This window comes from Dermacentor andersoni, chromosome 5 (assembly GCF_023375885.2).
Source record: "Dermacentor andersoni chromosome 5, qqDerAnde1_hic_scaffold, whole genome shotgun sequence".
Taxonomy (NCBI): domain Eukaryota; kingdom Metazoa; phylum Arthropoda; class Arachnida; order Ixodida; family Ixodidae; genus Dermacentor; species Dermacentor andersoni.
Genome location: NC_092818.1, coordinates 59,330,631 through 59,357,574, shown reverse-complemented (window position 1 = coordinate 59,357,574; position 26,944 = coordinate 59,330,631). Strand labels below are relative to the sequence as shown.

General features: G+C 44.6%; 1 protein-coding gene across 2 annotated transcripts in view; it reads right to left on the bottom strand.

The window, feature by feature from the left end:
* Window positions 1–9,954: 9,954 nt before the first annotated feature.
* LOC126530696 (uncharacterized) overlaps window positions 9,955–26,944 on the bottom strand; it is a 57,153-nt gene continuing 40,163 nt past the window's right edge. The window contains exons 2-6 of one of the 2 annotated variants that reach the window (XM_050177962.3): window positions 21,768–22,139; window positions 14,842–15,192; window positions 14,164–14,184; window positions 12,048–12,140; window positions 9,955–10,588 (exon numbers count right to left, since the gene is read on the bottom strand). In XM_050177962.3, coding sequence (XP_050033919.1) covers window positions 10,527–10,588; window positions 12,048–12,140; window positions 14,164–14,184; window positions 14,842–15,192; window positions 21,768–22,139 — 899 coding nt within the window. In that variant the 3' untranslated portion in view covers window positions 9,955–10,526. The remainder of the gene's footprint in view (window positions 10,589–12,047; window positions 12,141–14,163; window positions 14,185–14,841; window positions 15,193–21,767; window positions 22,140–26,944) is intronic. The other variant, XM_055070736.2, reaches the window with a different exon arrangement.

Below are 26,944 nucleotides of genomic sequence, written 5' to 3'. Positions count from 1 at the left end.
CGCTCATATACGGATGCGGGAACCTTATAAACCATGTAGGTAAAATTTTTTTTTTCAATTAGGAGCGACGTAATCGTCGGTTAAAATTGCGCTTTAGCTCCGCCCCCCGTCGAATCCCGCGCGCTGCTGCTGACGCTGACGATGCGAGCGGAGACCGGAAACCGCGGTGTTGTGACGTCAACTCTAGTGTTTCGTTCCTTCGCAGCGCCCGCGACCGTGCCTGACCGCGCTTGTTTCTGCGTGCGTGCCATCGTAATCTGCTTCGATCGACCCTGCATTCCTTTGTTGGTGCGTCTGCGTGTATGTAGAGTGGTAGTCAACGTGCGTGGTAGTCAACGTGAGTGGTAATCAACGTGAGTGGTAGTCAACGTGGTAGTCAACGGATGAAGGTCACTACACGTACTGCATGAACCGGGAAGCTTTTCACGCGTTTAAACCGTCTTTGTAGATTGCCGACAGCTTTGGACAGCGCACAAATGCCGACGATCGCATCCCCGCTTACGTTCCACGAGGAGGCATGCAGGAACACAACACGACAGTTGTTTGACCTGAAACGAGCTCACTAGATCGGCGAAAGATCGGCGAGATCACTAGATCGCTTTGCGAAAAACATACTCACCAAAGAACATTTCCAACACGAGGAGATCCCAAGACTTTGCTTTCATTCGCGTCGAAAGGACTGCTCGCACCAGCATCGTTTGCTTCTTCGAGAGGCCGGCTCTTCGCAATCGGCTCGTACATGTAGGGAGTAACGCCGAACTCCTCAGAAAAACGCAGTCTCTCAAAATTTTCCATTACCGCCTCAGAAAAACAGCACCAAACTACCTGGCACCGCGCTTCATGTGTAGCGGCAGCGGTCGGTTACTAGTGTTGACGTCACGAGGCGCCCGACCAATCACAGGCGGAAACGAGACGCGCGAGCTGGGCGTGTCCGCTGCTGCACTTTTCATCGAAATAAAATATATTTGCGCTTTCTTTCGCTCAATTTCGATACGATATTCGAATTCGGAGGGTTGAAAACCATTATGTACAGATGGTCACTCATTTTTTCTGGAAAACCTTTCAGCTTCCCTTTAGGTGACTAGTGGAGGTAGGTTTCCTGTTTTCGAAATTTCAAGGAGCATGGTATTCCGCACCAGTTCTTTACTCCTTATTTTTTTTTACCTAAGAGGAGAGACATCGCAGCTTTTAAAATGACATAGTAGACGGAGATTTCACTATTATCTACCTAATTATGGGGCTGGAGCACGCAGGATCATGCGGACAGCGGTGCCCGCGACAATTGCGGCTGATTATCTCCTTGTTGTGACACTTATTGTGATTGGACGCTTGTGCGTTGCCGCGTCAGCACGCTCTATAGGCTTTCCCATGTAACGTTGGCCAAGCCGTTGAGGTAAAAAATATGTTTTAAAAACACAGTGCAAGATCTAATTTTAAGACCTACGGTGTTATGTCATCACATCTGTGACGACCGAGCACCATAGGTAATGCAATCGTATCATGCTATACGATGCTTTAAAATTTATTTTTTTCGGAAACGCTTGGCTAGCTTTAAATGCGGCATACGGTATATTACGTTGAAGTCTTCGCTGATTGAACGATAAACCATTATTTCGCCATTTTTCTTTGCTTACTTTTGTTAGTTTTTTACTTCTTTATTTGTTTTGTTTATTGCATAGGCTAGTCCTTGGTTGTAGTTTATTTTTATCATTGGCATAGCTGGCACTTCGGTGTTCTATTTTATCCCCTATTCATATTTTATTAGAGAACGAACATCAAATCATGACGACAATAGAATGGCGATGCTGGAATGATTCTAACCGTATGACGACTACAGCAGTAGGAAAATGCGATGATGACCACTGTATGACGAGGGTTGCATGATGAGTACAACATGACGCTGATGAAAAAATGGCGAGGATATGTAGATAACCGTATGATGACGGCGGAATGACGTCGTCCTGATTACGACTACATAATTACGACGGCATGAAAGCAACACAATGGTGACGACAGAATACTCCACGGAGGAAGGGTGTCTGTTCATTGATGACGGCATGGCGATGGTGACCTGACGATGATGAAGTGACAAAGCAGTGACTTCTACAAAGAGTGAAAGGAGCGTAACGACAGCCATGGCGGGACAACGAAAGCAGGATCACAATGGAAGGAAGATGATGAAATGTCGACGATGGCGTGATGACAATGGCGTAGAGTGTTATAAATCAAATCGGAGCTTGCATCGATCGCGTGTCGCCCCCGGGTTTGCATTATATCCGGTGCCGATTTGCACTGTAGTGGCCAATCATGCAAGACAGCCGCCAGCAGTTACCACCAGCAAAGTTGGAGTAAGGGGCCAATAAACTTTACCTCTATTAAGCTTGATCCTCTGCAGTCGCTTCTCTCCGATCGCGCCCTTCCTTTCTCAGCTTCCGTCCCCTATTTAGGGGTTAGAACTCTTAGAGTACTTCACGCACTTTCCGGGGGCTATCTTTATGCGTTTGTATGTATATATGTGTCTGTTCTATGTATATATGTCTTTATATAGCCGTTTTCCCGCGTACCTGGCTCACTGGGTAGCCAATGTTCGGATCGCGACGCTGTATTGACGTAACAGAGTTCAAGATGAAGTGCGGAATCAACTTGGGGCACTGTGCAGATGCCAATATATAGATAAGTGCCTCTCTTCAACTAGATTCTTTCACGCCGACGTGGGTCACCGTACACACGGTACTGCATAGTCAACACTTTTGCAAGGAAGTCCCCGATGCCGACTTGCGGCTCCACGTATCTGTCAATCGGTCTGTGCTGCTTTTGAATGAACCTCCTTCATGCCAGCTTCTGTCAGCGTGAACGTGCGAGTAGGCTGTTGCTGTTGCCTTAAAATCATAGATCACGAATTTGCGCCGCTCTTGAATTAACGTCTGTGGCGTCAGCTTTGGTAACTTAGGTATGCGCCACCGGGAACGGGAAGCTCTACAATCACGAAAAAGACGCGAAGGCATTGTGTGTGTGCCGCTCTTCCATTAACCTGTCGCCAACTTGGCTCACTGAGTACGCGCCGCTGAGTGCGCGGCAAGCGAGGCAAGAATTCCCAGCATCCACAGGCATCGGCGCGCCACACTCGTCGTCTCGGACTTCTCAGTAGTGTCACTATAGGTAGCGCAGCGCGTCAGAAATAAGCGCGAGATAGGGGCCCCGTTGTAGCATGACGCGTTCCTCAGCGTTCGTACGCACTGGTACGCCATGCATTTCTCATGCCACCCCTGGCTACGTGGCGCGCTGCTAGATCGGGCCCATCGTTCTTAGCAAAACGCGAAAGAGGGGTCCCGCTGGAGCACGCGCCTAATGCGTAACTCATTGCGACGGTGGCAGTACGTTGTGTCACTACAGTGATTGCCGGCGACAGTCATCGTGAGGTGGGTTCTGCCACAGTTTTTTTTTCTGCGTGTTAATGTCAGCGTCAGTACTGAGTGTCAGTGTGTGCGGCAAGCAGTTGATATGGTTAAAGATTTTTGGCAAGCAAGTGGCAATATAGTCACTTGGAGCAAATGTCTGGGTTCTTGGCATATAGAGTGCGATGGTACGCCGAAGGCGTTTATGAATATGCAATGCCCAATTACTCCAGTGAAATGCGGGGGCATCACCCTGAATATTTCAGCGATAGTGAGTAACACAGCTAGACAGAAATGATACCTTTGCGTGAGAAAGCTGAAGGACGGAAAGTTGCAGACATGTCTGCTCATGCTACAACGTACGCACTATTACTTGTTTCTGTTTTCTTTTTAAGCAGATTGTCGACCAAACTACAAGTTATACATTGGAGCTGTACAAATATGCAGAATTGCCTAGAATAATGGGAATTTTCACTTCAGGCTCTTCCCCCTGGGAAATCAGGAGTCGACCAATCTTTCGAGACCTGTACACGATGGGCTTGGACTAGCTCATTTCCTCGGAACACTTGTTTTCGATCCATTCTTGTATCTCGGTGATGCCAACAACGCTTTTTATAGAAATATCCTTGAAGTGAGGTTTGGCATGGTTATGGTCGAGCTTGTTCGTTATTCTGTAACCAGTCATGGAGCCGTTCCCGGTCGCTCTTAGAAAATTGTCCCATCTTTTCTTTTTCATATTGCGCCTGTTTACAGTGCAGTATATACGTAGTGTGTCACGTAAAAGAACTGAACCATGGTATCGTTGACACGATATTGCTGTGCAGGCTCAGGCCAAAGCATTTTAAAGCTTGTAAAAAGTAATTGTACCAGCAGGCGTGAAAAGCTCTTTCTTAATTTTGCATATTGGCGGACTGACAATTAAAACATAGTTGGAAGGTCTGTTGCTTCAGTGCGCCTCACAGTGATTTTTCTGCAGAAAATAGAGAATAATCAAGGATGTTGCTCTAAGTTCTTGGAATTGGGGGATGCGCTGGTGTTATAATTTTCTGGGATGTCTTACGGTGCGCTTGGTGGCAAAACTTTCTTCCAAGTCTCACCATATTCGGTACCTCTCAGAAGAAAATGAGCATGGGGTGACATCGGCCGCCACAATGTTGCTGGGCCTGCATCTGGCGCTCTCTCATGGCTGTTATACATGCTGATACTGAAGCATGGTCTGCGCGGGAATACTTTGTGGAATCCTTGTCACGGTTCCTACAAGTGCACAAATTGCAGTTATACGCAATAGCCTGGATACCAACAGTGGAAGGGCTGTTGCGCATGCATAAATATTACTAAATATTTGCCAGCCATATCGGGTGGCATTCTTACAATTGCAAATGATTGAAGCATGTCTTTAATTTGCATGGATGTTTTCGGTATTGTGTGACTTGAATGGCAGGCAATAAAGAAGAAGCGTCTCTGGGTTAATGGTTAGAGTACCATTAGCCTTAGAGTACCTTGCCTGTGGGGAAACCGGTTTCGAAAACAACTATGTATTTTTTGTTTGACATCCTGCTCCTTGCTTCTCATTTCCTGTGTGGTCAGCCACGACTCAGTTGCCGATCTTAGTGACTGTAATCTTAACACGACAGACCACTCAGTGTAAGCGACAAAAGGAATAGTATAGCGCTTGAATCAAGGGTAGCATATTGCTATAAGTGACTCTTCCAGAAAATGACGTTTTTAACAGCACGGCACGAAACGTACCGATACAAACACACAAACATTGATAATTATATCGGACGGCATGGATAAAGCAAGGATCGCAATGCTTGCGCATAATTAGACAACTCCCAGGAGAGTTTCCGCGTGTGGTTTTTTTTTTCGTTTGTCTTATTAATGCATTACTGATGTCACAGTATCTAGTTTTCTGGTCACGTGACAGGAAACGGAGTTCATTATTTTGTCATATTATTACAGAAGATGCAATAGGGTGTTTGGGAAAGCTCTGAGACTCAGCGAAAATAATAAAAGAAGAGATGTCTAAAGGCGTTGCTAGCGATATCGTATATAGGCGACACATTCAGTTGCCCTGCTAACTTAAGTACGACGACATCTAAATAAAGCAGCCTAATAGATCGACGAACTACAAAGTGTACATTCGCAGTAAAAAAAAAAGCATCCTATCAACAAAGAAAGCAAAGGGCTCCTGTCGAAGGATGGACACGGTGTCTTCAAATGAACTAGTCAGCAAACCAAATAAAGTAAAAGAATAAACTAGGGTACAGCCACGCCAAGCGAGAAATAAGCAATAACAAGTACGGCATACAGTCTTTTATACAAACCTACTTGGCGCTGTATTCGCAGAGGAATAAGATAATCTGGGCATGTAGCGTGCATATAAATGCTTTCCTTTTCGGTGCTATTCAAGCTGAATGCGCCTCTTCTAAACTCTCTTTCAGTTGGGCGTCTCGTCCTTTGATGTCATGCAATGCTTGGGTCCAAGACCGCTTTAGGAATAAATCGAGCAAGGCGGAAGTTTTGAAGAATACTATTTGAGACATTTCTAAGCCGGGGAAGGGGGTTAGCTTCCGGGATGTCTTTGCAAGAAGTGGTCCGCCTATAACTACAGCTCCACTGGCGGATAAAAACGCTAAAGATTATGCTTTTATTTTTTAGAGCATCGGAAGAGCATAGAAAGAAGCCACGTTGGAAGGAGAGCCCTGCTTTCTGCACTGCTCTGTCCTCGCGTGCAGAAAGGCGCGTACACGGTGGTAACGAGTCACTTCGACATGCAGGACGCCAGCTAAATTATTTGAGACATGCAAGGTGCTTCAGTGAAAACCACTAGGTGTGAATCCATGCGGCCTATCTTTCATAAAATATCAGTTTTGCAACGGACTTTACTGCTGGACCCGCTAATTCCTTTCCCCAGCACAGGGCAGGCAGCTTGATACTTACACTGGCTAACCTCCCTGTGATTCTTTCTCTTATTCCTCCTCCCACCAACATATGACCGGGCACGTCGCATAAGTGGCATTGATCAGGTACAGTGCTACGTCGAAAGAATTTCACAAATTTTCAAAGACGTCCGCGTACGTGCGCGAACTCACCACGCATTTCCTTAGTCCCCTTCTCTGTATCTCATTTTGACATTCCCCCTTTCCGGTCCCCCTTTGCAGGGTAACCAAACAGACGCATTTCTGATTAACATACCTGCGTTCTCTTTTTCTTTCCTCCTCATCCTTCCCACTGAAAAACGTCACTGTAACTAAAGTCGGTTTTGAAAACCTTTGCTTTGTTTTCAAAAGACGGTTTTGAAAACAAAGCAGCGTCGAAAGCATCATTATGCAAACTTTAACGCAATGCAAAGGTCAGCAGTTTCATTAGAAATAGTGAATAAAGTGGGACGGGTGCAAGCGTGTTGTTTGATAGAAGTGAGCATTCCCTTGTTCAACTTGTCCATATCAAATAAGTTAAAAATGTGTCAAGATGAATGTTAGTTCATGCCTTCCGTTTCGCTTTTCCAGCACAAAACATAAATACCATTTAGTAGGCCAAATATCACGGTTCTCTTTAAGCTATCACGAAAGCCATTTCATCGGCCAAAATGGCGACGTAAAGCTGCCCGCTTCAAGCCCAGCCGCTGGTCATTTCTTACTAAATTGCTCCCTTCACGGGAAGTCAACGATATTATTGACTTACGCTACCCTTCATTGGATGGCGGCAGGAAAACTACAGGGGTTTTCTCGACGATCTTCTGGAAATTTTTTCTCAATGTACAGGCCTGAACGCCTAGATCATAGTAACAAATAATCGGCGTCCAGTGTCACTGGCTCGGATTGGCGTGGCTTCATGCGAGGTACGCTCCTCTTCGTTCGTGGTACCTTGTATCTTGAAACGGTTCAAACACTCAATAACAAACAGAAATGCACAAAGACATCAAAATGCTGAGCTATACTACACGCCACGATGTAAAATATTGACGCGCCATTGTACACACTACAGGTATCTACTAACAAACGCAAGTCGCAAAAATTATTGGAAAACGCCTAAAGAAGCCGATGCATTGTGTGCGTGAGAAATCTGGCAAACAAGGCTCGCGGAAGCTTGCGTCTCGGCACGAATAAAACGCTCAGTCATGCTCATTAGTTAACGCAAGGACACGTCGGAATACTCCTGTACATCCTTCTCGAACCCTGAACCTCGACTCCCTTGACGATGGGTCCTGATCACGTGGAAGCTGGAGAAACCTTACAGGTTTTGTTTCCATTTCCTATATCGAAGCCCTAGGAAGTCACCTGGTTAAGCCGTAACGTGAACAAGGTGAATGAGGTGAACAAGGTGAACAAGGTGAGGAACACGTTTTGCTCATCGTCTTGAATTTCCATCTCCCGCATTCCCCGTCTTTTCTCTGGTTAAGCCGTGTTTCACGACATCGCTCCATGGTCCTTCGTAAGAAATCGTCGCATCAACGGCACTGAATTCAGCGGACTGAGTTCGGTATTACCACCAGATGAAGTGTCAGGAGTATGTGACTCGAAAATAAAAATAAATTCGATGAGTTGCGCTGGCAGCGTAGACTTACTATTGAACAACCGAGGGCTAATTGCGCATTTCTCGGGCGATGACTTTCATTCTTTCTGCAGTGATTGGCAGTCTTAGCTTATGTTGTTGCCTGTCTAACTCAGAAACCAAACAGCAGTGAACGTTTGTACAAAATCTCACAGCACGAAGTGTCGAAAAAAATTCAACCAAAACTAAATATTTTCTAATGTTGTATTACATGTATGAAACTGCGCTCTTCTTTAGTTCTGTTCCAAGTTCTGTTCCGTTTTTATATAGCTACATTTCTAAAACCTAAAATTTGTAAAACTGCTTCCTTTGATTTTAAAAATATAATGTCTGGTGTTTGTCGCTAACAAATGCACAACGTTTTACTTCAGTCGATGTATGTGCTCCTATGATTTTTGCAATTATCATGTATATTATCCCACTCACACAATGCTCCCATGTGAAGGAGCCTGTCAGTTATTTCAATAAATAAATAAATAAATAAATATTATAACAATCCGACTCTTGTTCTTGAGCTCGCCCAGATCTCAGTTCTTTCTTGATCGACAAGCCTATGTTTTCGCTGTTGCGTGGTCTTCTATCTTTTTTTTTCTTTTGCCTTGCTATGTTGCGTCTCGGGTGGCGTTTCAATCGAGGCCAATCTAACAGCTGAAACAAATAAGCACGTGTGCAGCAAGTCCCGTGCATACACACTCAGTCAGTGGCCTATGTAATGATGCCAGCAGCGGTATTAAACACATAGCCACATGATGTGCGCGTACGAAACACCCCTCCTCTTTGTACCCACAATTACAGCTTGACACATAATTTTTCAAAAGAAGTGAACGTGCATGGAACATGACGTGTGAACTTGTGTGCCGCATACGTTTGTGATGGAAACTACAAAATGTCATGATAAAAGCCTCGATTTTATTTCTGCCTCACGTCTTCCCAGACTTAGCACACCACGCTATAGTCCGCCATCGCTGCTGTAGTTGAGTTATTATCAAATTGTTCGTTCTGCGACGCATTTGCAGGAGCACTTTGTCGGGTTCGATTATGCACCGTCGGAGGTGTGTCGCGTCCGTTTATGGTACAAATCCGTGTTGGCAATATTAGTCACGTCATTGGCTGGCGCGAGGAAAGAGTCGGAAAAGATGAACTAATTTTCAGTCTCTTATATATACAGGTATACTGGCACAGCAAAGTACTGGCACCGCAAATCCAGTTTGGAATCGGCTTTGCTGTTGGTTAGGCCGACCAGGACTAGCCACCTCCAAATCATCGTAAGGCTACCTCCTCTCTCAACTCTTCGCCACTTTACCCTCGCCCAAGCGCGAAGGAAACAAAAATTTTTGTTCGCCATCAACACTGAGGGTTACACTAACGCCATTAATTTGGACGCTGCATATATGTGATAATCAGTGCGTCATTGTTACTTATTTGTAGTTTTGTGTGTTGCACAGACTGCGAGGGTGGAAGAGTTTGTGCGTGCGTTTCGGAGACCAAGACAGCGATGCTGCGTCGGACAACGCTATCGTTGCGCGTGCGACAATGATCTTCTTGAGAAGATGGCGGTTCCCATTCTGTGATTCTCTTGGTGTTATAAAGGAGTTCAGAGCGCGAGTGATCGCTAAACTGCACTGCTTTCTTTTGCCGTAATATATTTGTTTCATATAAATGATGTCAATTGGATTCAGAGGCCGAGCGTACAAGAAAAAAAGAAGATGGGAAACAAATCACGTGCAACTCTATTTTCTCCTTCATTTACTGCATGAAGCTTTAAGCTTGATGCTTGAATTTAAAGATGTCTACTCATTTCAAAGCAGTTTCTGTAGGCAGGTATCTGTTAAACCTTAGCGCAACGAAAACGAAACTCACCTTTTGGAAACTTCAGTAAACCGTTCACTGTCAGTGCAGGAATCATTCTCTCAACGGCGTGTAGCGTTGCATGGACTTGAAAGCCATTACTCATACACTTCACTAGGTTAAAGCAAAGCAAAAACATACTTCACTAACAATCTGCCAATGAAACTGGTCTGTACAGCAGCATTCTTTTATTTGCAAGGCGCGGAGCCCAAATTGTCCAATAAAGGTTGCCTTTGAACAACCTGACATATTTCTGTGAGAACTCCTGGGAGTGCCACAGTGCGCGTTCTGTGAGCCTCGAAACCAATTCGAGGCCACGTGTAAAGGTTAGAGCAAATGCGCGAATGTAAGAAACGCAGCGAATCAACTGCTACATTTTAAAAGCCAACAATAACCTTCCACACAAGAACGTAAAACCAATTTCTGGCACTTGGCTCCATCTGTGTCGCAGACGTTCCACCATAAGTGCGCAAATGACCTTGGACGATGTTGAAAGTTTGTTGGGTGAGGTGCTCCTTCATCCACTGAAAGCGCCGACGCGCTGTAGTTGCGGCATCCCAGGCGTACAGCGGTGTTCACGTGCGTTGTTTACACAGTTAGACGCCTCCACGCATTGTCACACCACTCTGGAAATGATTTGGTTCTGATGAAACTGGCACCACGTTCACGAATCGCGCAGTTCACTAAAACAGCCACAAAACCACGGACCGTCCTTTCGTAGCAGCGCTACGTGTCCTCTTGTTTCTTCGGGAAGCTTTTGAATATGTTGCGCCTTCCATCATCGCCACCTGCACAAACGCACGAAATGAGAATCAATCAATATACCACCGACAATCAATTTATCCCTGAAGATTCGCAACGTAAAGCCCCACAATTGGGGTGTCATTTTGCTCTCCAGGCCACATTGGCACATATATTAACGTGAATACGGTAAAATTGCACAGCTGAAGCATTCCTTGGGACTGGGTTGCCTCATTAGAATCTATAAAAAAGCGCTTTTGTTTGCCTCTTTCACTTTTGTTATGAGCAGAATTTTTTTTTAATTACGGCGTAAGATTGATTGTTAGGTTGAGAGAAGTGTACAGTGCCAGATTATGCCCCTCATTGGTGTATTTATGCTTTATTAGGGAAATAAACCGCCCCTTGGTATGCTTTAAAGTCGAAGATGTGCTTTTCAACTGCACTTGCCAGGAAAACTTCCTTTTATTTTAAGTGTGTTTGCATTTCTTTATCTACAAGCGGTGGGAAAAGAATGCGTAAGAGCGAAAGCATCACTTTCGTTCGGCAGCATAGGAAAAACACAGCGTCATGCGTGTGTTTGCCAAAAGTAAAATGGATGGCATAGATACAGCACCATTTCCTTTTTAAAGTATCGATGTCCCTCCTAGATGTCCTGACACGTGCAGTAATTTGTCCGAACAAATTTTTTTGCAATCAGACCTTCTAAAACAATCTTACGTCGATGCGGGCTTTCGATAGTGCCACTCGCTGAAGAAGTCGAATACTCCAGGTTAATATTTTCTTCTTTGGCGTTAACGTAAGGAACGCCGAAAAACAGGCTATATACATAAATATGACGTATTTCACATGTATGTGTCACCTGTAGTACAGATTAAATCCGGATAGTTCAATCATGTTGTCACGTAGTAATGACGGCAAAGAACATACAGTAGCAAAACTGTGAATGACAAAAGTAAGTTTTAGTGGGTCAACCTCTGCCCACAAAAACAGGCTACACTCAAAGCACAACGAAAGTGGCGAACACAATCGGCGATCGTGAAAATTTGATCTGGTCAAGCGCGTCAGCTTTTATACATCAGTCATCGATCGAAGGTTTCATAGTAATTGCTGGTGTCCGCGTATCTCCAGGAAAGCTCTACGCCATTCGCATCGTGTATACAATCATATTACACGAGAGTAGGTGACAAGAGACAACGAATAGAACTATCGATAACATTCGAGTAAGTTGTAATGGTGTGGGCGCGTCTTGTGCTGAATGATAACTTCAAGTTGTTCGTGGCTGAAATGCAATCTTCCAGAAAAGGATAAATAACTAGACGTGTCTGTATTCAGACTACGAGAAATTAACGCTAACTTGTATGTATAGAAAGAACAGAGCCACAATGTAGCCTCAAGGGGAGCTATATTATGATGTGTAGAAATTACAGCTAACCTGAGCGTCCGAAATTGACCGTCATGTCACTTTCGGACATTACGGTCAATTCATTTGGGTATGACATGACTCACCATTGCTCTGTAACGTAGTAACAATATAGATGCTTAAGCTCAGTGCAATGGAATAAAATGACAGGATCGGCACGGAGGAGGCGGCGGAAGAGCCTGCAAAGACAGCAACACATTTATTACATAACAATCAAAGGTATAGTGCGCCAGAAACTATTTCATTACGATACGTGATAGTCCTTACGTTCTGGCAGTTTACTGTCCTGTAGATGCTTTCTCTTCCAACACCATAAGAGGAGACTAGGGAAAAAAGTGGCGTTTCTCTGTTTGGAAACAGGAGCACTAAGAGTATCTAAAAAAAACTGTTCGGTTCCTGTTTCAGAGCAATTGGGGATAAGATGCAAGGGAAATGTGTATTCTAAGAAGCAGCAGCAGCAGCAGCAGTAGCTTTGTCGCACATTCACAAATACAAGTCCATAAATGTGCAGTTCTTTATTAATTGCAGGTTGACTCGAAGGGTGAAACAATGACAGCGATAGTATCCACGCGGGCCGTAGCTGCTGCACTGCGTACGCAACACTGCGAAGCTGCATGGCGTCATAGACATATGCGACGTAAGGGTAAGTTCGTATGTGGCCAAATTGCGTCTTAATAGTGGCTGTTTTTGGAGAACATTCCTCGCTGACACCGCATTCGCGTTCTGATCGACATATTGTTCATGCGGCCGCTTCGGAGTTTCTGCGCTGGCGCCTTTGCTGGATGACAACATTAGCTTCCATTGTCGCGGCTGTATAAACCCATAGCTGCCCGCCAATGTATAGCCGGTAGAACATGACATGAGAAAAAAAAAAGTTTGGCAGCATGGTACGCTCCTGTAACACGACTAGGCGAAAGCCGGCTTCACACGTGGTAATCTACTGAGTTACACGATCGCAGGGTTCAGTCTTCTTAGAAGACATAACGAGCCGCAGTGTGAAGTAAACTGTGGGTCGACCTCCTCAACTACACATGCGAGCACGTAATGCACTACCTCTTTCTTTCTGTCTTTCGTTCTCTCTTTCTTTCCGTCTTTCTTTATTTCTTTCTGTTATTCTTTCTTTCGCTTCTTCATTCCTGTTGAGCCATTGCATCTTTGCTTGCTTACGTGGGTATGAGCCATTCTTGATGATGATATTTTTCACATCACTGATTTTTTGCGTCACTGGACTAGACGCAGCTTTTTTTTGGGTATGAGCCATTGCAACGGGCTACTTAGACTTTCGTCTTAATGTATTCCAAATTATTGGCTAAAAGCCACTCAAAGGTCTTGTCTGTCTGTGTGGGTTGCACGAAAGGTAACGTCGATGCTATAATCATGAATAATTAGTATTCAGTGGATGTATATAGATGTTTTAGTGTGTTGGTGAGTATGCGTGACGTACATGCATCGGGCAGATTTTCGCTGGAACTAAGTAGAGCACACTTTTTGTTAGAAATTCTGCAGCAAGGACAGCAAAGACGGATAGGTTCGGCGACCGCCCGTCAAAAACAAAACCCGTCGTGATATGTACGCGTGCTGCGCACTTCGGCCGGCAAGACACGAGTTCGCGAAATGCTTTCAATTCCAGGTGCCTCTGCCAAACGTCTGACAAAAGCCAGTCAGCCATTGCGCATTTGATTTTTGGTGTTTTCAATAACGCCTGTTCTCATAGTTGGGCGTCATCGCCAGTCGCCAGGTGTAATAATGCTAAGATCTTGTGAGGAACCTACCTTTAATTTATATCTTAAGAACAGCATGGACCCAGAAATCCGCAAAGCAAAAGAAAACACAGCAGTAGGAGAAGTAGTGATGAGAAGAATCTGAGAGAAGAATTAACCGCGGCTTTCATCAGCCTAGGTTGCATTGTGTTCAATAACACATTCAATATCTTTTCAAATGTCACTCTTGATTTTGGCCACATATAGTACCAGGTTTTCGGTTCACGTTGCTGAGGCATTGCCATGCTGAGAACGGCTTTGGAAGGTATAGCAACGAGCGAATTAAAATAAGGATCTGAATATTGAGACTGTGCATCAATAGCATACACGTCTGAGCGTTGACAATGATAATGAAAAACACATTGTATGACCAGCTTTGCCTAGGCGGTCTCAGTACGGCGAGAATGCGCAGCTGTACCATTACCAAGAAGTAGTAACTTACCATAAGCTCCCCAGGTGAGTTCTGTAAGAAACAAAACGTACACTGCAGTAAGGTCTCTGCATGTTGCGAGTAATTTCAGCTTGCAAAAGAACAAAATATACCACACGGCACAACACGGAATCTACGTGAAATTCGACAACGTTAAGATTCGCCAAAATAGAGCGTAAACATGTGTGGTATGTTAGGTGCCAAAAGCATCCAACATGATTTTCTAAACGGAAACACATGCCCGTAAAGCGAATTCACTTTATTCAAAATAATTGCTTCCTGGAACTGTTGCTGCGTAGTTGGAAGTGAACACGATAACTCAATAAACGTGCTTGTGCGCAACTTAACATTTAGGGTCGATGGCACCTCGGCGGATGATGATGGATATTATGGACTTGGATTTGATGGATTGATGATGGAAATGATGGACTTGCGCTGGCATATTGTTAATTTAAAGTAACTCCTGGTCATTTAAACACTGCGGATCCGACAACTTTGTCACATTTAAGGTAATGACAATGTGAATTCAATGCACAGTGCGGAGTTACGTGAGCGTGCAATCGCGCTGGCTGTTACTGAATGCGGAGACTGCTATTACACTATAACAGCATCTCTCATAATCACCATGCAACGCTGGGTCGTTGACCCTAACCAATAAATGAATCAAGAATACGTCGAATGCCAGCTCACCGTGCGCGAGGCTCATCCTTCGCGTCGTCACATAACTGCTGTACGGGATTTCCAACACGCACTCGAAGAGATCGGCCAACGTGGATAGCTGGCCTTCGTTCATGTCGGCGTGAAGAGCTACGTTGAAGAGCCCGTCCTCTATTGTAGCCGTAGCGTAAGTTCGGAGACCCGCGTCACCTGCTGCTCTCCTAGCTCCTCCCTTGATCAGGAAAAGCTTGAGTTCTGGCCTTGGGTACGTGCCCCGAGCCATGCACAGCAGTCTCACGGCACTTTCCGCCGAGCGTGATCGGAACTGTTCGTCTAAGGCTGCCGTCGAGCTGCTGTAGTTGAAGGTGAATGACTTGGCAGGCACTGCAAAGTTTGGCCCAGCAGGTGAAGGTGAAAGATAAATGAACCATGAAAAATACTTTTTCCACGCAGGTTGCATTACAGTAATCGTCAAAACTAAGTGAATGGAAGTCAATAGGTGAATACTCCACAATCTGCAGGCAGCATGCAAGTGTGTGGGCACCAATAAAGAAAAATTGAAATGAGTATTTGACCAATTAGCTTCATCACTAAGCGAAGAATTTACACAACCAGCAGATACGTGACATGTTAGTAATGTAAGTGCGCGAAGGTACTTGGCCGTCTCAAAGACCATAAACAAAACTCGCCATAAGATTCACTGGCAATAACCTTGAGAGTAAGCTTTATTACTGTTAGTTATGAGTCAACGCAATCTGTAGAATGATGCTGCATTTGAAAACCCAATTTCGTCGAGGTTTCGCTGTTTGCTTGCTGCACATTCTAATGCCAGAAAAAAGCACTACTCAAGTAATGTTGCGCAACAAAAAACGACACGGACGTAAGAGAAGAAAACGCACCAAGCGGAAGCTTTCAACTAAGTTTATCGTACCACTGAATCGGTTTTATACATGCGTAGCAGTGTAGACTGCGCATGCGCTTACATGAAAACGAATTGCACATTTGTGCAACGTAGTTAAGAGTCATGTGATGCCGCCTACAAGAAACTTTGTTCTTTTTCTGTGAGAGCCAGTGACGGGACACTAACACACTTATCACCCTATATTTTTTTGTTGCGCAATATTACTTGAGTAATGGATTATCAACTTTCCCGGAATTCTGCTCTCAGAAAAAAAGCAATATATGTAGTCTAAACACATCTACCCAGTTCTGCTAAAGAATAATGTACTTGTGTTGATTAATCCGATGAATACCTTGCTTGCATGAATTCTTTAGGTATCGCTCTTTTCTTAGCGTCTCAAGAGCATTTTCATTTTAGAGAAATAGTGTTGCTCTGAGAATTGTATTAGCTATTCTTACTTTGACACTGCCTATGACAGATTTATCTGGAGTCTGTTGAAAATTATGATTCGTCGCAATTAAAAATAAACGTAAAACATCCAGTTGTCAGCAAACGATACGCGTGGCCTCAAAACCTACTGTTCTGTAATACACTGGGGCGCTAATTGGAAGCAATTGCATTTGTGTGTACATTTAAAGGTACGATAAGTTACTGAATCTCTAAAAATAGTGCGCTAATCTTACTGTCCCCTTAGCAATGTGTTATCGGATTGCATTTTTCTCACTTCCGTGAAGAAAACTGGTAATCAGAACTACAGAATTGACAGAGACTTTCAGTTTGGCTAATATTGCCTTTTCCTCATACCGTAGGCGAAGCTCTACAAGCTGAACACGACCAGTTTTGGTCAACCTCTAGAGCACGCAGTTTGTGCTTATACTAGGTGTCCCTGCCAAATTTACCGCGAAATTAAAAATATGCGAATGCCACGTAGGTGAGCAGAAACAAGGTTATCTTGTTTGCCGTCGCTTGGACATACTCAAATTATTTGTTTCTTTCCCCCTACGTAGATAATTAGTCTGAATAATTATGCCACTTATCGAATATTATAATTAGATGAAAACTGTCAATGAGAAAAGTGTAGAATGAAATGAAAAAATCCGAACACGGATTTCTGTTGCTGAATTCGGGCAAGATAAATGTGTTTCTCTAAGCGTGACAGAAGCCCGCGAATTCACGATAAATTGGAGCGTAACTGGCCGATCGCGGGAGTTTGCGTGTATTAGCGGGCTTCTTTCACGCTCGAAAGCCGTTTTATGTACCACGTATTGAGCAGCAGAAAGCTGTATAGGGAGTTTTGCACGTCACTCTACAATTTTCTCATCGACACTTTTTCGTCAAATAATACCATTTAAGGAAGTTGATTAATTAATTAAGATTGATTATCTAATTAGGCGGAATGAAAAGAATAATTTGAGTATCTCCAAGCGACGGTAAACAAGATTACCTTTGTTCTGTCCAGCTACGTGGCGGCATTCGCATATATTTAAAGCCTGGCTAAAGCTCGCTGCGACACCCTGTACAGGTGCAACTTGTATACAGTTTTGGAATAATCTAGCACTAAAGTTGATTGCGATAGGTACACGGGGGCGGCGGAACCTAAGCTTCAAGAACTAGTTTCCATGATAGAGTGTTTCACTTTGTCGCAAACTTCCTTACCGTTTGCGAATCGCCAGATTGCTGGTAGCCAAAACGTGATGATTATGGTGATCTAGTGGCATAGCCGTTAAAGCGGGGCAGTGTGAAACAGTCACCTAGCCTGCTTGATTTATTCAGGCGAGTGGTCGGGTTGATGGTCACGCCAGGTGCCGCAGAGTTGAACGAGACAAACACATAGGTATTATTGCAGTATACAGTAGTATTTTACTTTGCTACTGATGTAAATTGCCGGCAGTCTTCATCACGTTATCTATTTTGGTAGCTTTTTCGACAATAAGCCAATGAAACGCGAAGTCGTGTCCAAGGCATCATGGTTAGACAAAGCGTCACAAGGTCACATAATTTGTGCTTCCTGTTCACGTTAGCAAGGCTACTTGCACTTTATCTTTTTTTTTTTGCACTGTAAGTACCGTACCACTGTTGATAAGAGGCCAAGACTGGAACTGCGAAGCGGTAAGGAGAGAAGGCGTGCGCGTTTCAGACTCTCGTTAGAGCGGGTGGCTATATGCTTTCTAAGTACAACGCCCCATATGTCTCTTCACGCCAGCTTTTTTGATAGTAAAACAGCTCCACCTGATTTAATTTTGGATAGAACCGCAATAACCTCCGATGCAGCATTCCTCACGCGAGTGCATTTACTGAAACGCCAGCTAAACGCTTGAAGGGCGATATGGCCTACTATAGCACTTGCTATATATATATATATATATATATATATATATATATATATATAGGGTTTTGCTGAATATTTCGCAGATATAAACTTCTTTCTGCATCTGCTGTTTTAACGTAGCGGACCAGTTATCACGTCATTATTTATATTATAAAAAAGGTACAACAAAACTATCCCGGCAATACCAATCTCACGATGACTGTCAGCGATCATTCGAGTATCATTCAAGAAATGTGGCGACACGCCATCTATTGTTCACTCAAATGACGAAAGTTTGCGTCTCAAAGATATACTGGGCGGTTGTTCGCACGCTCTACATAGGTTAAGGAATCTGCACTTCAGCAATTTTAAGTTCACGTTCACCTTCACTGTGGTAGGTGTATCCTACCATACAAATTTTTAAAAAAGTAACTGCTTGAAGAGGGGGGCCGCTTCTTTTTCAACCTGTCGAAAACGTGCCTAGATATATTATGAAGCTACACAAACAACGAACGAACTTTCCATGTGGAGATTAGCCTGAAGTGGGACTGTTTCTAAATGTTAAATTTCTAAAGGGAGGTGGACTAAAACGATCCTCATGAGTGGCTGCACCATAACACATATTGAGAAAAGCAGTTTTGCTTTGAGTCACCGTGAAAGAAACAAGCGCTGGACGTTTGAAACGTGATTTGGTTCTCTAATTGCGATTTGCGAAACCGTACTCCGGCGAACACCTGCGTGCCAATAGCGCGATAATTAGGTCCCAATATTCCAGAAATCCCAGCTTTCGGAGATCGCACCAGCGAAGTAACGCGAGCAGAAATTAAATTATGGCGAATGTAGTAGAAAGCATGAATTCTTCACCAGAACCCTCCTGAAATCGGATATCCTCAGAAAATATTTATTGATAGCGTAACAACCTGCTTGGCTTCTTAATGCTGTTCACAGTTTTTGCCGTACGCACACACACACACACACACACACACACACACACACACACACACACACACACACACACACACACACACACACACACACACACACACACACACACACACACACACACACACACACACACACACAGACAGACAAATTATGCACAATATATATATATATATATACACCTATTCGATGCCCCTTTATGTGCTACTGCATATGACATGAGAAGTAAGAAATAGATTGATATTTGGTTTGCTCCAAGGGACGCAGGGTCATCGGTTTTCTGTTTCGTTTTGCACAAGTTATACAAACGTAGAAGTTATACGAACGCCATTTCTTGATCTATCTTTGTTTCGCGTCTGTTATAATCAGCATAATCGAATTAACTGTGAAAAACAAGGAAAGTGAAGCCGAATGCACTGTTTTCTACGCTGGCATTTTTTTTTTTACGTGAGCAGCAGGGGTGTTGCGTGACGTTGCCTTTTTGCGCTGAGGCCGAGCGAATCTTTCAAAGCCTCTGAAATAAGTGTCGTACCTAAATGAGGCAACATTGTGGCTCCTAGGAACAGGCGAAAAGAAACTCAGGCGTAGTTTCGGCAATGAGACGCGATCTACAAGCGCGACGTACCTGCCCCTCTTCGTACCGATCTCGCTAAATTATGGCGAAGCACGCAACTTTGATACGGCCAGAGAGCTGCTGCGTGCGTAGGGATAGTGGACCACCGGGAAAGTCATGCAAGTGGGCGTAACTCTCTAACTACTCTTCTCTGAGAGCCGCAAGCAAAAAAAAAAAAAAGGGCCTGATGGGCATCACAGCATCATGCCAATCTTTGCTTCCCTTTATCACGTTCCGCAGAAGAACAGAGTCTTACATTGGCATTGGTAAATCATTAGCAGAAGTGACCGGTAAGCGCAGCAGTGAAATTGCGATACCCCGCACTGTTATGCAGGAATAGGCCAACCTTCGTCTAAAGCTGTCCAGAGCTGAGCGTTACCCCAGAACACAGCTATGGTTACTGGTGGAAGCAAAACGGGACGATCGTGATAAATATTTGCCGTGAAATTTTCTGTCGCTAATCATGAGGAAACTGTATCCGTGATGTGGAAACGTCGAAGTGCGCATACTGTGCGAATGATTTGCGTATGTTCGTGACTGTGAACCGAAGCGCGAAGACTAATGAGTTTGAGTTCGGTGCAGAGCGTGGTGAGTAACACTCAGATTACCACCGACGCATAAGTTGCCATCGCTTGAATTGGTCTTATTTTATTCCCCTCCCTAGCAGCCGCCGTTGGCGACATTAGAGTGATAAACGAAAACGTCGTAGGCACCCTTCGGACGGTGCAAGCTGCCTGTAAGAAGATGCCGAGAGTTTCTGGGTCTTTCCTTGCTCAGCGGCATGGAAGAATTCTCAAGTTACGAATTTGCTGTAGCAGCACCACCATTATCATCACTTGTGCGCTAGAGCATCCCCATTTTCAAGGTATACAGACATGAAGTCTTCATATGTTTCAGGCTGGAGACATGGCGATCGACGTCCTCGGAACTTGCTGACATGACCAGACGAAACGTCCTTTTTTTCAGTCCAGCTCCACTTGTCTGCGGTTCAGTGCGTCTTAGGCCTCAAACTACAACAGGGATCCAGCGATCGAACGTATATCACAATCTTCAGATCTCCCTTTCGTATGCCAGTCAGCCCTCAAAATATGCACGGTGTTAAATTATGCCAATCTTTATTTTTTTTTCCGATGCTGGTGCGACTCTCAGTTTGACCATAATGAAAACGGATGCGAAAGACGGCAACGTACTTCCTCGCGGTGATTTTGGCTCAATGTACATAGATCGGAGAGCTGCGTAAGGCAGTCCCCTATGTTAGCATATTAAAGTCAGTGTTTGGTGAGTAAATAAGAAGAGCCAAGAGAGAGCACGTGCCAATCATGTTGAATATAGCGCTGAACAGAAATAACGCCTTCACAGTATTCAAGTCTCAAACTCGTGTCTCCGCCATTTCAGTGATCCAAACTCTGATTACCAGGTTGTCAGTACCAAGCGTTTTCGCTTGCTTATGCCAACCGTGCAATTTTCGCGTTCCGTCTCTTTTTTTTTTTTTGCCTTTCGACCATGCACTCGATGGCTTCCTCATAGGTTTACTTGTCGACTTGGTCTCATAATTAGGTCAGAAGTGTTCAATGGCAACTTCCTGCTCCAACATACTCAGAATATAGTGTCTTGCTTAACCACTTCCGCACAGTATAAAACTGCACCAGGTGTTAAAAATCTAGCGGAGCAAACAATACCTAACAATTCTTCCACTAAAATGGCACGGTCATGCTGGAGTGGTTACGACGGATGCTTTGCGAGTGCAAATTTCTGGTTGAAATCCCCGCTGCTGCATGAATTTTCGTTCTACGTCACCATAGAGCTTTCCTTTTTTTCCATAAATAATCGATATTTTTTATATAAGGAAGCGGGGACCCAATTTTATAAAAAAAGTTAAGCTGCTCAGATCTAAACGCTATAATGTCCACCGCATCTATTTTTAATTAAGTACGACTTCTTTTTATATTGTAATGACGCAAAAAGTTTTATCAATTTGTGGTATATATTAAGGTGTGCATGTTCACGATTAGCAAGTTGAAAAAAAGTATGCATCCAATAATTACGCTTTCACTTCCTTAGCTGTCCTCTCGTGCTAGCTGGATTCTTGAAGGTATCGGATGAACGATGGTGAGCATTCAGGCTGCTCTCAGTATCGGTTCAGAAGATGCGTCTTCAGTTGCGTTACAGACACGAGAGAGAGAGAGCGTGCTCACCGAACACGGTCATATCCTGGTGCCTGGCGTCCTGGCCAGCAAGCGAAGTCACCACGCAGGTGTACTTGCCACTCAGCTCCCAGGTGGGCCTCAGGATGCGGATGGCACGGTATTGTGAGTACACGTCGCGCGAGCTGACGGAAAACGTGTCGTCCAGGCGTCCCTGTAGAACGCCGAACGCCTCGCGGACACGCATCTCGGGTATCCACTGGTACACCGGCTCGGGTCCGTCGTTGAAAAACCACTTCACCACCAGCTTCAGGTCGTTCTCGTTGTAGACGTATTCACAGTCTAGCACGGCAGGCGTGTCGGTTCCGTTGCGCACCCAACGCGGTACGATGAGGCGTCGTATGGTCACCGCACGGCAGAAACCTGCGCACGGTTAGGCAGAGCAAACATGGCGCGCTTGTGAGTTGTGTTATGGTAGTGAAGACTCCAGGCAAGCTCAACCATGACCCCACAGACGTACGCCACATTGTCAAAAAAATTGTAAGTAAATTACGCCGCCTAGTGATTGTAGTAGACGCAAATTAGTTGAGCCACGCAATACACTTCAACTCAGCGCATTATTAGGATACGGGCCACTGAAAGTGCAGCTCATACGCACAACGGAACGGCCCAGAAAAAAATATAACGTTTGCCGTTGCTACACACGATTTGTGATTAGAAATTACGTCAGCACGCGAACAGCTGTAAGAATTCTTCACATCGCGATTTGTTTTGTCGAAGCCACAAGCTGGCTAGAGGCACTGAACCACTACCTTTTCATGGACAGTGACTGCAAAAAATATATTCTGCTTGCCCATCAGAGGCACATCACATTTGCATGGCTTTATTTTTTTTATTAAGCAGAACGTTCAATAGAACATCTATAATCTTCTAGCGGAACTGCGCTAAGTTTTGCTTTGATGAATCAGTGTAGTTCGTCGTGTAGAGTAAAGGTTGAGGCCACACTTGCGTCATTAGTCCGCTGAACTTGAAGCGCTGCAAAGACGCAATTCCTGAAGTTTACTCGAGCGCAGACTGCGTTTTCCCAGAGTAAGTGGTTCGTCACAACTTGCAAGTTCTGAGAGACTTAAACTGCTGTACAAGGCAGGTTCGCCCCGATGTTCAAAGCACAATGCTTCGATAGCGAGGAACATCGGTTTACCCGGGGTGACGACGTTGCAGCGACGCGTACTGTATGCTTTTGGTGTTCAGTAGAGATAGAGGAATGTTAATAAGAGGAAACGGAAATCGCGTGCCAAGTGATGTGACTCTATACAGCTACTGGAGAAGCCGTTCCGGGGAACGACGCAGATAATGTAGAAATATGAAAAGGGCAATGACGAATATGTTGATAAAAGATTCAACAGATGCAAACAGCGGATCGGGAGCTACAGTAACGAGTCTTTTGTGCTGTTACGCGCGTTATGCCGTTTTTTTGGAGTTCACTGGCTAGATTAGATTGGATTATGGGGTTTTACGTGCCAAAACCACTTTCTGATTATGAGGCACGCCGTAGTGGAGGACTCCGGAAATTTTGACCACCTGGGGTTCTTTAACGTGCACCTAAATCTAAGTACATGGGTGTTTTCGCATTTCGCCCCCATCGAAATGCGGCCGCCGTGGCCGGGATTCGATCCCGCGACCTCGTGCTCAGCAGCCCAACACCATAGCCACTGAGCAACCACGGCGGGTGAGTTCACTGGCTGTAAACGGCTTCTGCGCCGCGTAAAACACAAACAAAAGTAAAAGAAAACATTGAATCAAAGCCACCACGAATTTAGCCAAGCTCATGAGTCTAATACTTTAGTCACTGTGCCTTGATAAGCAAGCTATGCTACGGTGCCTGACAATTGCCGAATGACCAGCGTAGGTTCTGAAACATAGAACTCGCAGTGGGAAACGCACTTTCTCCTTTTTCTGGTTCTAGAGAGCGCATAAAGGAACAAAAGAAAAAAAAACAAACCAAGACGACTTCAGCACAGCTGTGGAACATTTCTAAAACACCCGTTACAGTCCGAAATTCCATTATCACAGATATAGACAACATATCCAGCGAACATTAGCTGATATAACCAGCCAGTTAAACTTCACTTCTCAATTTATTGTGCTTGATTTAAAGAGAAATATTATGTAATACTCAGCTCCTCAAAATTTTATCAAATTGCGCCATTAAGCATTTGTTTTTCGTAACTATGTTCTAATTCAAATAAATATAGAGAGGTGTATTCACCTTATAATGACGACGGATATTCCTTTTTACGGCGTAATAAAAGAAGAGTTGAAGTTTTAGTGATCAGACAAAGAGAAGACTAGTCGACTACATAATTATTATACTGGTGAAATCGCATAGTCGGCTTCATGGAACCATAAATTCCAATTTGTGAATACTAAGGCAAGATATAACGAGCGCTAACGTATTGCGTGCTTTGAGTACACAATGAGATATTACACCAGTGTCCCAGGCTGCGTAATTAACCACATACACTTTCTTTCATGCCTGAAACAACGGCACATCTGGCGTTCTCATAAACGTGCGCGTGACATTACGCCATATTGTAAGTTTACGGCAGAAAAGAGGAAAGAACGCCACTCCGGATATATGAACCACTTTAATTCAACTTATGCTAGTACTGGTCCGGCTTTGTTCTCTCTTCGTGCTAGTTCAAAGTACATTATGTATGTTGCTCAAATTTCTTTACCGTTTGCATGCACTCGACAAAAATAGACATCACAAGCACCAGGGTCGCTGCTACTTTGGACTGAAAAATTATTAAATGTAAGCTACCCTTGTCTGTTTTTGTTTGCTCTGTACAGTGAATGTAATCACTGCAATTGCGCGGCCATGTAAGCTTCGAGTCTTTTTTTTTTTTCTATTCCTGCGTGAAATATTTTCTTTTTATACTTTTCACATAGCCTCGCAGTGTGCGACAGTTTTGGGATGCTATACGAGGGATTGCGACCGGCGACATGCCGGAGTCACCCTACGGCGCGCGCGCATAAGCCGAACCACCATAAATTCCCTTTCTTTTTGCTCTTGCTCTAGCGTGACCCAATATTTGACGCTCTTTCGGCAAAAAAAGAAAAAGCCACGACAGCGTCGACAAAGACAAACCGCTCGACACGACACGGTCGCGTTCCTCGACACACCGGAGGCCATTCAATATCCGCTCTGCCGGGCTCGTTCGTTGGGCTTGCTGCGCGCAAAGCGACCGTCAGCGCTCCGCAGGTCAGCCATCGCTTCCACCCGTTAGCTTCGCCCGCTCCCATGTTGCGAAGCGTCACGCATTTCTCGAGCGAGAAGGCGCGCGAATGCCGCAGGGGGGGTGGGGGGGAGGAGGAGGTGCACTTGGAGAGAACCACTTCACCGTGACTTGACCATAGGATGACAACTCTACTCGCGTCCTTACCATTGTGGTCTGTCCTTGTAAACGCAAATAACGAGAAGCGAATGTCACAATCCGTTCGCGCTCTTCGTGTCCTTTGCTTCTATGCGCCGCACCTAGCAATGGCGGGCGCCTGGGGAATGCTCATGCCTAGGGGCTGCTGCACGGTGATAGTGTTTCGCAGTACACCATCAATAAAATGTCGCGGCCTGCCAGTCTCCTCCGGAATTAGGAAAATAGCCCGCGGTCGTCCTTTAACTAATATTTCAGTGTCCGCTGCCTCCACCACCGCCGCGGTAATATCTGCAGCACTCAGGCGCTCTCAGTACACACACGCCTAGCTGTAGTTCCCCTACTTCATGGTTTCGAAAGATATTTCGGCTGGACAGGTTTGAGAGTCTGCTTATTCGAATGTTTGCGCAACCGCTAGCGCGACCTCTGTGCGGGCGTGAAGTCAGCGGCTTCTAGTTTATCAATCACGTTACCTTTGAGCGTTCCTTTTTTCGTGACTTGAAGCCTCAGGATCCCTTCACGGGCAGCAGTGTCATTTGCAATCAAGTAAATACAGAACTGGAGGTAAAGGCACAACTCTGCCCTTCTTGGTAAGGTTTTTGTGAGAGGACCCGGATGGAGCATGTGGACGGACACAAGCGCTCTTCTGTCGCTGTGAAACCTTTTGCAACTACAGGGACCTCGAGGCAAAACATGGCTAAATACAGTAGTGTGCTTCTGAGCATGAAGTCGTGGCTTTACCGGCATACTTCAATGGATGCGAAATGTAAAACCAAGAGTGTTATGTAAAGGAAAAAAATGAGGTGGCATAGACTTAGTCGACCTGTCAACGAGTCCCAGGTCTTCGAAATTATGCTACAACCTGCGATGGGGGTAGCATAGAGAAAAAAACCAAAAAGAGAAAAAAACCAAAAAAGAATGAAAAGCTGCGTATTACTGTGGTTGAAGTATCGCATTGTAATATAAAGCATCGCGCATGTGGGGTACTCAGCACGTGTCCAATGTGTTCCGCAAAATTTGTGAGGGAGTCGACGGGCGAAAACTTCCTGAAGAAAAAACGAAATCGACAGAGATAATTGTGAAGTAAAAAAGGGAAGAGTATTCAAAAACCACTGTGAAATGTCACAAACTGCCTCGGCACGCACTCTTCAGCTACACCATACCAGTAAAGAGGCTTCGCTTTTATGTTCGCTATATATTCAAGCTCCGTGACCGAGCATAGCTTGACACTATTACAAGTGCGTGCGTGTGCTCTAAACGAGTTGTGCTATGCCTGTTTGCAATGGCGTTTCCTTTTTCTCACATTGAAACATTCGGTGTCTTTGTGGTCGTTAGTAGTGAACGCCACTACGCAGCACAATTTTACATTGTTCATTTACGTTCTGCTTTTCCTGCGCGCTGATTAGTGTCAGGCATATTCGCTGGTCTGAGCACAGCGTCTTTCTTTACCTAACAATCTCTCTCTATCTCTCTCTCTATTCGTGTCTGTATCTCTTCTCCCAAGTGCAGGGTAGTAAGCCGGACGTGCATCTGATTAACCTCCCTGCCTTTCCTCTGTTACATTTCTCTATTTCTCTCTCTGGAGAAGAATATTTCAATATGCATTGTTGTCCCCATTGCAATGACAGTCTTTAAAAAAATAATACGAGGTAATTTTCACCTATAACAAATGCGAATCCAGACTTCGCCTCACAAAACAAACCGTCTTGCAGAACTTGATGCTATGCGTTGAAATATGACGTTGAATAAACACCTTGACACGTACACTCTTCGTCAAGGACTCCCCCTACAGTT